Source organism: Pristis pectinata, chromosome 8 (assembly GCF_009764475.1).
Source record: "Pristis pectinata isolate sPriPec2 chromosome 8, sPriPec2.1.pri, whole genome shotgun sequence".
In the NCBI taxonomy this organism is placed as follows: Eukaryota; Metazoa; Chordata; class Chondrichthyes; order Rhinopristiformes; family Pristidae; genus Pristis; species Pristis pectinata.
This window is the reverse complement of record NC_067412.1, coordinates 23,009,332-23,021,970: the sequence shown is the minus strand read 5'-3', so window position 1 is coordinate 23,021,970 and position 12,639 is coordinate 23,009,332. Positions and strand designations below refer to the sequence as shown.

General features: G+C 41.2%; 1 protein-coding gene across 12 annotated transcripts in view; it reads left to right on the top strand.

The window, feature by feature from the left end:
- The window catches only part of rbfox1 (RNA binding fox-1 homolog 1), a 1,151,227-nt gene that overhangs the window by 923,039 nt on the left and 215,549 nt on the right, over positions 1 to 12,639 (top strand). For 3 of the 12 annotated variants that reach the window (XM_052021445.1, XM_052021438.1, XM_052021435.1), the window contains exon 1: positions 12,458 to 12,513. The exons of the other annotated variants lie outside the window; for them this stretch is intronic. In XM_052021445.1, coding sequence (XP_051877405.1) covers positions 12,481 to 12,513 — 33 coding nt within the window. In that variant the 5' untranslated portion in view covers positions 12,458 to 12,480. Of the gene's footprint in view, positions 1 to 12,457; positions 12,514 to 12,639 lie in introns of those variants that run through there. 12 annotated transcript variants of the gene reach the window in all.

Genomic DNA, 12,639 nt, shown 5'->3' with positions numbered 1-12,639 from the left:
ATTCTGTTTCAGTCGATCTTTCTGGCTGCATTTTGTTCTGACTTTTCAAAAGAATATTCTGCTTAAAAGATCAAATCAGAACTTGAATCCCAAAAAAAAGAGAATTCTCATATCCCATCAGTATGCCTTGGCTTTGAACTCCAGCCGCTGAGGTGAGAAAGTATCCGGCGCATTAACAGCTGCACTGCCCTACATCACATTGAAAGTATCCAGCGCATTAACAGCTGCACTGCCCTACATCACATTGAGAGTATCTGGTGCATTAACAGCTGCACTGTCCTACATCACATTGAAAGTATCCGACGCATTAACAGCTGCACTGCCCTACATCACAATGAACGTATCCGGCGCATTAACAACTGCACTGCCCTACATCACATTGAAAGTATCTGGCGCATTAATAGCTGCACTGCCCTACATCACATTGAAAGTATCCAGCGCATTAACAGCTGCACTGCCCTACGTCACATTGAAAGTATCCGGTACATTAACAGCTGCACTGCCCTACATCACATTGAAAGTATCCGGTGCATAACAGCTGCACTGCCCTACATCACATTGAAAGTATCCGGCACATTAGCAGCTGCACTGCCCTACATCACATTGAAAGTATCCGGCGCATTAGCAGCTGCACTGCCCTACATCACATTGAAAGTATCTGGCGCATTAACAGCTGCACTGCCCTACATCACATTGAAAATATCCGGCGCATTAACAGCTGCACTGCCCTACATCACATTGAGAGTATCTGGTGCATTAACAGCTGCACTGCCCTACATCACATTGAAAGTATCCAGCGCATTAACAGCTGCACTGCCCTGCATCACATTGAAAGTATCTGGTGCATTAACAGCTGCACTGCCCTGCATCACATTGAAAGTATCCAGCGCATTAACAGCTGCAGTGCCCTTCATCACATTGAAAGTTGATGCATTATGTTGGAAATGTGATTAAGGAATTCAAAGCACCAACAGTGTTTTGACTGCAGTATGGTTTACAGAGAGGCTGATGATTTTGATTCTGTGAAACATTTCTGTGATACACTTTCAAGGTCTAAGAATATTAGAAGCAGAAGCAGGAGTAGGCCATATGTTCCCTCATACCTGCTGGTCTATTATATAAGATCATGGCTAATCTGATCTTGGCAATAGTTCTACTTCCCTGCTTGTTCCCCATTACATCGACGATTCTATTGACCAAAAATCTATCTCAGCCTTGAATGCATTTGATCATTCAGGCTCCACAACTCTCTGGAGTGGAGAATTCCAAAGATTCGCAACCCCCAGGAGAAGGTGTTCCTCCCCATCTTCATTTAGATGGACAACCCCCCGCTATTCTGAAATATTGCCTCTAATTTTAGATTATCTCACAAGGGGAAACACCCCTCAGCATCCCTCATGTCAATCCCCCTCAGTATCTCATGTTTTCATAAAATTACCTCTTATTCTCCTAAACTTCAATGAGTAAAGGCTCAATTTACTCAATTTTTCCTCACGTCAATCCCCACTGGAAATAAATTTGAATGAAATTTGCTGGGTACTCTGTTAATGTTTTTTTAAATTTCCTCTTTCTATTTTATTGGGAGGGGTGTCAATTTATTTTAAATTTCAAGCTTGAATTACAAGCCATCATGACTTGCATCAGTCAGTAAATTGGGCCGTGCAGTGTTTGTGCCTCATGCACACAGGAGAGTATATAGTGGAAGCGCATGGTGAAGCCACCCAGTGCCATCGACATTTAATCTGGGATCTTTTTAAAAAATCTTTATTGGTCACATGTTCATTGAGACACACAGTGCAATGCATCTTTTGTGTAGAGTGTTCTGGGGGGCAGCCCACAAGTGTCGCCACACTTCCGGTGCCAACATAGCATGCCCTCAATTTCCTAACCCTGTGAAGGAATCTGAATACTATGCTGTGCTTGCCTTTAGAATTCTTTAATCTCTCTGGTTGAATTTAACAGACACTTTAGGTCACTTGAACAAAGCAAGCATTGAAAAGGTACGCAGTTTAGATTTCATACTATAAGGGAAGTTGCCCAATTTTCTCTTCAAATTAAAGGACACTCAAGTACATTCCTTTACAGCCAAGCATTCCGACCCACCCGACCTTCCTATATTCCCAGTTCCATAGTAAAGCAGTTTGATGGGGAAAAGGTGGCAATGGGGTCATTTTCAGCAAAATGTATATTTATATCTTTCTCTGTATCTATTAATTGCTACACTGTTTCTTTTGCTGTATTCTAATTAAAGAAACAATTTCTTTGATAATAGCAATGTTTCTGTCTCCTAGTTATAGATGTATATAAAAATATAGATTCATGACTCCATGTTTGTTAGTTTATAAGGGAATAAAGACTAATTTCATCATGCCCCTGAGAAGTTGAACCACAATACAGCAAGAATGATTTTCTCATCTCTGTCACCTGGATTGTGCCGAAATGTAGGTCAGGAATGGGACCAAAATAGTACATGCAATGAAGGATTGATTTCCCATTAAGTTCCTGCTAGTACTCATTCTTAACCAGAACAGTTCAGGTGCCCAGAACTCCTACCAAAAACAGGCCATTGTGTCATCAAGAGCACTGCAAATAAAATGAAAGGGCCCCCCCCCACACAATACTCTTAACAGCCACTACATATTGTTGTACCCGGTGGCTAGATGATATGTGATCCACATGAAAGTCCTTTCTGCCCCTTAAAACACAACTGAAGTTGTTCTACAACTTGGAAAATATATTGGAATAGACTGTGGAAGTATGTGTGACAATTTGCTTCCAATTTTCAGCTCAAATTGCAAGCGTTTAATTTTACCGTGACTTGTGTTAATGAGTAAAATTCATAGCTCCATGGTGGTTCCAAGACATGCATATGGTGGAGTGTGCAGAGTAGGTTGTTGATGAGGCCAGTATTTGTGCTGTACTAATTTAACACTGGTCCTGCTAATTGGACTTGATATTGGAGTTAATGTTACAAATTAATTACTCATTGGGAGCCTGGCATTTAGCAGCAGGAATATCGTCCACACCCTACACCTGTGCTACCAATTACTTGCGGGTTTGTTGGAGAGCAATTTGAAGGATGTTTGAGTGATTAGAGGCAGTTACCTTGGTTTGTGACATCAGGGATCAGGAAAAGCAACACCTTCAGGGACTTCTGTGGCTGAGGTCAACATTCGGTATCTTGATTAGTGTCTTCAGCTCTACAATGTGGATCTGGGGACTTGAGTGGTCATTGTGCTGGGAGTTGAGCACAGGAAGTGGAAGGTGAAGAAGGCTCACAGAATGCATCAACCTGCTGGAAAAGGGAGGAGGTGTTGGGGGAGAAGGACTCTCAGGGTAAGGACCTAACACCACCACAAGAATTTAGGGTATGTTTCTTATGTGCAGGCTGTAAGTAGGGGAACAATGTCACAGGGGAGTGGTTTCCCGAATGAAGTTTTCACAGAGAAGACTGTAGCCACAGAGTAAGGACAGAAGAGACTTGCTGGTGGCAGTCAAGGTCTTGGAATTTCTTTGCCACAGGATCCTTCCAGGCTGTATCTGTGAACATGTGCAACAACTGCCAAATTTGCAGTACACCACTGCTTTAGGATAGTCCCCCAAGCTTGCTTCACCAGGAAAACCAAACCTGTCTCGTTCTCCCCATGAAAAGACAGCTGGCAGCACACCAGAGAGGAATCAGCAGGAGTACAAGCTCCCCGATGCTGCAGAGAGCCATTGACAGCACCCACAGAGATGTATTTCAAGCATAAAGGTAGTGTGCATCTGTCATTGACTGCAGTTAGAATATTCTGCTGATAAATTTAAGATACCCAGGAAGAAGCCATGAAAATTTCATCTCAAGGTAATCTGGTCAGCCCTTACATTTTGAGGCACCACATCGAATCACTGACTGCCACCTGATCCTCAAAAACAGCTGAGAACTTACTTAATGAGAAGCATATAATTCTGAGGAATATTCTTCAGCCTGGACCATTGTGGAGGTGACCTTCAATACAGTACAGAAAGAGCGTCAAAATTTGTTGAAAATCATTACATCCTATGCACCTTGGCACTAGTATTGGTATTGGTTTATTATTGTCACTTGTACCGAGGTACAGTGAAAAACCTGTCTTGCATACCGATCGTACAGGTCAATTCATTACACAGTGCAGTTACATAGAGTTAGTACAGAGTGCTTTGAGGTAGTACAGGTAAAAGCAATAACAGTACAGAGTAAAGGGTCACTGCTCAGTCTTTACTAGCATCTGGACAGCAGGAGGAATATGCTCATGAGAAAGAGGAAGAGGAGGAAGAACATGAGGGAAAGAGACAAGGCCCTTCTGAACTTTGCTGTCAGAGGTTGTTTGGTGTTGTTACATTTCCACTGAGCATTAGCCCAGAATCAACAGTCCCTGTCCAAGCTAATCAGCTTAGCATTCCAAAGGCTAAGAGCACAGATAACCTCAGACAACACATATGTTTTTTATATCACAAATGACTTCCATATATCACACAAAAAAATCAACCGTAAGACAGACACATCAACAAATCACCCTTATGTGCCTGTCATTTTGATCTTAAGTTGTGCTTTCCCAGTGGCTGCAGTTGGCCAGGGGAATCTGCTGGCTTAGAGTGAATGAAGTTACAGATGGCTTTAGAGGATGTGCCGGAGGTAGAAAGCCAAGTGCAGACTGCACAGTCCCACCAAAAGCATCATTGGTTTGGGCTGGTGAACAGACGGTAATAGCAGGACCAGGAGAAGGGTAGTGGTTGGAAACCAAATGCTGTTATCCTCAGAGAAGGCAGCATTTTTGTATTCCATGTTCCACAGGGCCACTGCCACTTCTCCAGGGTGTTGTATCAGCAATCCTAATAATCTGGAAATCAGGTTGCTGGGCAGCAATTACATGTTTAAAGGCCCATTCAACACTGATGTCAAAACCATGATGGATGCACTTGTACTTACAGTACTGTTGCATGATAGTTAGAGTCCCCTACTGTTGAAATGGAAACATAGAAATTTAATGCATAGCAGGCAGCTGTTTAGCCACTGAGCTCGTGCCAGTCACCTTTGTCATGTTGGAAAGAGTGGGTTCCTGTCTCCACTTAAAACCATGTACAAGCTAGGAGGTTCATTCCCACCATCTGCCGCACCAACATCTACCTCACCAACATCTGCCTAGTTCTGTACTCCTGACTTTCTGGCAGACCAGCCAAAACACAGAGTATTTCATTGTATATGCCTACAACCTGCCATTGAAGTTCTCATCTCAGCCTTCTACAGCAGCAACATCCATCTCTTCATTGCCACTTATGCCCAGTGAGTCCCCACACGAAGATCCTGCCTGTAGGCTGTCCTCCAACTTGTGCAGTGCCGGTATTTGACCTGATGCTCTGAGTCTTAGATCAAGTGATGGGGAGGCTCCTCCATCCTTTACATCTTGTTGCTTGGCCAAATGGGACCTCTTGGCTGCCCAAAAGCAGAAAGGTGTATGGATGAGATTGTGTTAAATGAAGTGAAGCAGGAGGGGCAGGACAGGGTGAGGTGGTGCTGGGGATGTAGAAAATGCACCCTTTCAGCATGTGCAGCCTGTAGATCAGAAAACATTGTGGGATGAAGGGAAAATGGATAAAAGAGGGAAGACTAAGTGTAGTATTACTCAGTGTAGTCCGCAGCAACTGGTTCTGTGAAGCAGCTTCAGTCATCGAGAGGATTGCCTCCTCCAGGGCCAGGAACTGTTGGAGGCAAACTTGACCCCTGCTTGTCTGCTATTGTTGCTGGTGAATGTGAGAGAAATGAGTTCTCTGGTGCCATGCAATGAGTTTGGGTGATGTTCTTATCACTCAAACTATACGGGACCAAACAGAATAGCTGGCAGTGTATAAACTGAGATGTAGACCTGGGGCTTGAGAGATGATAAACTCTTGTGTGCATACTGGGACATTTGAAAGTTATATCTGAGCCCTGCTGATAGAGATTGTTTTTAGATGAGTAATTGGAGGTGACTTGCATTGAACGGTATGTGAGTCCAGAAATACATGGGAGGGAGAAGGGTTATTTCATTGATCTTGAACACGTGTTAAGTCATTACATTTATTCCTGCACTGAATCTGTATCTTTGGGCTGAACTCCCAACATTCATTTCCACTTTGGCCTTTTCACACTTGCATTGACTATATGCTTGGTAGCTTTGTACTCCACTGCGCATGGAAGGTGTCTCTCTGTTCTCCATCTATTTCACAAGTGCTCAAGTACTCTGTCAGAAACACAGCAGGGTCAGAGTGAGGCTTGCTCTCTGTTCTGGTTGGCACAGTGGAGTACAAGGCTACCAATAAATTTAACTTTCTAATGTCCTACTAAGCATCCTCTTCAACAAAGCTGACCAATCTATGGAATAGCCTGCACCACCTGTGGTAGCCACAAATTATCTCTCATTTTATAGGTACAAGTTTGGGCTTGATTATTGCCCGACAACGCCAATGAGTGCTTGCCACTTCTGAAACCAGGGAGCACTTATCAATGTAGCTAATGCAAGCTGGTGTTTCGATCTTAAGGATGAAGTCTGAGCACAGCTAATTCATGTGACCTACGGTGGCTGAAGTAACTGCAGGATAACCACGTGTTTTAAATTCTGCACTCCTTTTCCAGTTTCTTCCCTGTGGTTCTTTCTCTGTCACTTATTGGCACCCTCTGCTTTGTTTAACTTGGTGTTGTTAACCAATGTACGAACATGATGCTTATGCCTGAGGAATAAGATTTGAATAGAACTTTCTCCAAATTAATATGAATGCACAATAATTACAAAAAAAATGATCAATTATTTAAAATATTTCAGTATAGTTTATTATACTAGTCAGACTATATCTGCATCAACTGAGACTTTTAATTGGGATTCAATGTAAACTCTATTTGCACAGCCTTGAGGAATTTAATTGGGATGGAATTTTAATTTTTTGCTGACAATGCCCATATAAATGTAACTGTAATTTCAGCCGTAAAATATCGGTAAATTGTGCTCTTGCAGATGGTGGATGTCCAAATATTTTCCAAACTCCTGGGTATTTGATGGATAATCTAAGACAGATTGCACTGAAACACTGACTTACAGCAACTGTGGAACATGAAACAGCTTGTGAAATACTGCAGTAAATTAACCAAGAGATACCTGCCAGGGGAGTTATGGAGGCAGGGTTTAAATTTGAGAAGAAGACTTGTGGCTGGTTCTAACAGCTGGGCACCTCTGAGGCTTTGACCTAGACATGCTGGCATCTGCTTTGTGTTAGAGTAGTTTGGCATCACAACTGGAATGAAGTCCTTCAACTAAAATTGCTTGGTTTAGTATCAGTCATTTGGTCTTTATGGTTATTACATTTCCTCTCTTAATTTCCTATACAATCATCCATAACTGCTGCTGCTACAGACATAGCTTGAAAGCAAAGAGAAAATGTGCACTTCTAAACTGGATAAAGGTCGGATTATTTTCCCTGGCTGAGGGCTAATTTAATTGAGATGTGTAAAGCCTTGAGAGGCCCAGACAGAGTGAAAAGACCATTCCTACTTCCTTTATCGGAGAAATCAATAAGTACCGGGCATTGTTTTAAGATGATAAAAAGGATTAGTTGAGGGAACAAATAAATAAATCACCTGGAACTTATAGCATGAAAGGGTGGTAGAGTTAGAAACCCTCACACTGAAAAGTACCTGAGTGGGATCTTAATGTATCATAGTCTAATAGGCCATCATCTGAGAGAAGTGGGATTGGTCCATACAGTTCTTTCTCAGCTAACATGGAGGCAATGAACCAAATAGCCACCTTTTGCACCATAACTTCCTTTGATTCTATGAGTGAGCTGAATTCTAAAACAATTACTTGCATCTGTATCACATATTTAATGCAGTTAAAAAAATCCAAATTTGGTTCACAGCTGTAAATTTTTAAGCCAATTCATTTTGTCTGTTTAACAGCTTATAAAATCTTGCAAGCTGATTGGTTATTGTCCGATCAATAACAAGATGGTTGGATGTGGGGCACAAATCCCAGGAACCAAGATTGCTACAATTGGCATGTGCCATCTTCATTTTGTCCATAAAAAAACATTCTTTGTTTAAATACTTATAAAATACATGTATCATTTGAATCATAAAATGATACTGTGACAGTAAGGATCTTTGCTGCGTATTTGTTAGGAGACTGAAATAATTTATCATTTTTCTGGCTTCAATTTCATCTTTGGATGCAGCACAATGTTATTTTGTAGAAGAAAAAAAATTAAAACCAATTATAACAAAGGGATTGGGTGGTCCTAACACATAAAATCTCCAATACATTATTGTGTCTCTTCATCTCGGCACTGTTGGCGGAGTAGCAGAACGAGAAACATATCCCACTGTTTCATTGGCAGACCAATATCTTATGCAGGGTCTGTTCAAACCAGGTCTGACCAAATTTAAATTATTTTTAATGGAGTAGGTGTTCAATCTAAACAACAAAGCAGAGATAAAATCAGATTGTTTATAATTGGTATTGGTTTATTATTGTCACTTGTACCGAGGTACAGTGAAAAACTTGTCTTGCAAACTGATCTTACAGGTCAATTCATTACACAGTGCAGTTACATCAAGTTAGTACAGAGTGCATTGATGTAGTACAGGTAAAAAAAAACAATAACAGTACAGAGTAAAGTGTCACAGCTACAGAGAAAGTGCAGTGCAATAGGGTGCAAGGTCACAACAAGGTAGATCGTGAAGTCATGAGGTCATAGATCATAGTCCATCTCATTGTATAAGGGAACTGTTCAATAGTCTTATCACAGTGGGGTAGAAGCTGTCCTTAAGTCTGGTGGTACGTGCTGTCAGGCTCCTATATCTTCTACCCGATGGAAGAGTAGAGAAGAGAGAATGTACCGGGTGGGTGGGGTCTTTGATTGTGCTGGCTGCTTCACCAAGACAACGAGAGGTAAAGACAGAGTCCAAGGAGGGTAGACTGGTGTCCGTGATGCGCTGGGCTGTGTCCACAACTCTCTGCAGCTTCTTGCGGTCTTGGGCAGAGCAGTTGCCTTACCAAGCGGTGATACATCCTGATAGGATGCTTTCTATGGTGCATCGGTAAAAGTTGGTGAGAGTCAAAGGGCACAAAACCTTTAAACCAACTGCTTGATAAGTCATCATTTTTAAAATAATTCACACCAACCCCTTGATGGGGCAGCTAGGCATAGATGTCAAACTCCTTGCTGTGCCAGGTATTGGAGGTAATATTGCGATCCCTCCCAATTGGAACCACGTTTAAGGCATCCTCAGTAACACCACATGGAAATAGGCCTTTCAGCCTGCTGAATCCATGCCCACCATTAAGCACCCAGCTCGACTAATCCATCAACTCCTTCATTCATCTATAACACTAGGGACAATTAACAGTGGCCTACTAACCTATCTGCCCACACATCTTTGGGATGTGAAAGGGAACCAGAGCACAGGGAGAACATGCAAACTCCATGCAGACGGCAGTGGGGGGGGGGGGGGGGGTCACGATTGAACCCAGGTTGCTGGAGCTGTGAGGCAGCTGCTCTACCAGCTGTGTCACTGTGTAATATACTGTGTATACTTAAGAAATTTGGAAGGTATAAAAATGATGCACAGGCATGGGAAAATGGGTGAGTGAACCACTTCAGCATTATATGAAAGCATGGGGTCACACAGGTCATACAGAAAAGGATTCACCTTGCAAGCTAACTTAATTAAAATAGTTACAAATTGAACAGCCTCAAAAAATTAAACAAGTTGTCACTTTGTTAGTAATGGACTCAAATAACATCTAATTAGTATTTTGCTCCTTTGACAACATAACATAGAGGCTCATGATTGTCTATATAGCAAGGTCTATCCTTTGGCTATATAATGGCTTTCACCCTGAGAGAAGAGGCATTGTCAGAGAATGGACCCACTCAAGAATTTCCCCACTGATATAGAATGAAATGATGAGTGCTGCAAATAGCAGCAAGAAATTAGAAAATCCAATAAAGGAGTAAAATCTCTTATTTAAGATTTCAAACAATTCTTTATTGATTGACATGTAAGTGGTAGTGTAGTGGTTAAAGTGCTGGACTTATAATCCAGAGGTGTGGATAAACAATCCAAAGATATGTATTTAACTATGTAGCTAGCAAAGTAAACTATAGTTTGGAGGAATTGGATCAGCTGCAATGCTCTTCAGAGACTGACCGACTTTTGAATATTCAGGGTATCAAGGAATATGGGGTTAGTACAGGAAAACAGCACTGAAGTAAAAGATCAGCCATGGTCTTACTGAATGGGAGAGCAGGCACAAGAGGCCGATTGGCCTACTCTTGCTCCTATTTCTCATGTTCTTAAGCAATTATTGTGTAACTGATCTATTTTTAATTGAAATTATTTTGGATACTTCTGCACAATTGCCTATTTAATTTAATCTTGAAAATATTCCATAAATTAAGGACTCAAGTCTTTCAATTGCACATAAAGTACTTTTCTGCCTGTTTTGGTTATTTTTCGGTGTGCATGTTCTGTCTCTGTATTAGTCTGTCAAGGTAGTGTTCATTCATTTTTGTGCTGTGGCTGTATAATTGGCTGTTTCTGCTGGTATCAAAGACTTAAGGGAGCTTCTTTAGAAGCAAAGCTGATCCCTTTACAACCAAGCTAGCGAAGGGAATTCAGTCAATGCATCGATGGACTTTGCATTATTTAGTACAGGAGCTACTGATCCAGTCTCCATCATAGTCAGGAAGTCAAAATGTTATTACCATGCATTAAGGTTGCGCAAAAGATTCATTTTGTTGATGTTTGGGATCTTGAATGAATGATGCAACAGTTTAAATTGATATTTTCAAAGGAGGGAGAAAAAACACAAAGAAATTGATACAAAGAGAACCAACCTCTGTTTTCAATCCTGGATGATAAATTAAATTTGCAGCATAATGTATTACAAATTTGATCATAAAGTGTGAGTGGTCATGCAAATCTATCTTATACTTATTCCAATTACATCTTAGCTTTAGCTGTCATGTAGCTAGCCATGTATCCCAGATATATAAAGAATTGCCCAGCTCATGATTTTTTTTTATTTTTATGGGTAATATTGACTGTATAAAAATGTCAGACAAAAGAAGTAGGAGTAGGACATTTGGTCTCAACCATGCCCTGTTATTCAATATGATCTTGGTTGATCTGCATCAGATCCCATCTCCTCTTCTAACCAGCTTCCCGTAGCCCAAATTTCTGTGATCTTTCAAAACATCACTCCTGTGTAAAAATAAGGATGACGAACTTAATTTTCTGTAATTCCAGATTGGAAAAGATTGCTTTTGTAAGTAACTGAAGCATTGTTTCCAGTTCCAAACACTGCAGTTTAAGAAAGATTTGAAGGCTGTAGTGAGGGTATAGAGAGATTCAATGCAATGATTCCAGGAGAAAATTTTACTGACGTGGATACGCTTAAGAAGCTGGAAATATTCTCCCAGTGATGGTGAGGGAATCTGATCAAGATATTTAAAATAATGATGGGTACTGACTCAGTAGGTGGAGAAAAGCGGTTCTCTTTGGTGGAGAGGTCAAGCAAGAGGGGATGGAGAATGAAAGTAAAAGAACCAAAGGTGGCTCGAGGAAAAAAATGTTTCACAGCAAGGGGTAAGGGTCTGAATTCATTGCTGGGATAGTAGTGGAAGTAGATTCAGCTGTAGTGCTCAAAGGGGAGCTGGATATGTATTTGAAAGGAAATAATTTGTAGGACTCTTAAGAGAGGGCAGGGAATTGTGTCCATCATTATAACTCTTACAAAGGAATGGCATGGACTTAATGGGCTGAATGGCCTTTCACCGTGCTGCAACTTTTCTGTCATTCTACACACAGACCATGAATTTTTTTTTAAATGAGTAAGGATGGAGGACTAGAATCTATCAGTTTATATTGCTGCATTGGAAAATATTTCCACAGTTGCTAGCTCTCATAAGTGTGATAAATTAGTTATGGTAATGCAGTGGTACGGCAATGTCTGCATTTGATCATTGTGTTTCTTCATTAATAAGATTTGTAACTAAAGTGGCTTGAAGCAGAAATAGAGTTCTGCTTTATTTCGTGTGAAAGCATGTGGCCATAACGTCAAACGCAGAAAAAAAATACTCTTTGCTTTAAAGCTGTAGTTAAGGCAGCCAAAGAATGCAGAAGCTTGCACACTGCTTTTTGTTACTGTATCAAAATGTCTGGCAGTTGTTAGTGCACTGTATCTGGTAGCAGTTGTCAGAGGAGTGGCCTTTTGTGATTAACTAGGGTAAAGTCTGGCAGGAAGACCCATATGTTTCAGGTTTGGGAGCAGTCAGATGTTGAGTGGGAGGTCAAAAACAATGCATAAGTTCACCACCCACCCACACCCCCTCCCCAACATACACATGCTCACACACGCCTTCAGCCATAATTAATGTTTGCTTTTGGCAGATGCTTTAGGGCCTAGTATTCCAGCTCATAAGTTTATGGAGGAAAAAGAGAGCAAGATGGTGCAGCAGGTATTTTTTTTTCCTTTTCTTTTGCTTTAACTTGTAGATTTGAGGTGGGATGGAAACCAGGGATTGTCTGTATTGTGAAACTAGTGCCAGTAGGTGCAGGTCCTGTATGAGAGACTCTGCTCCAGA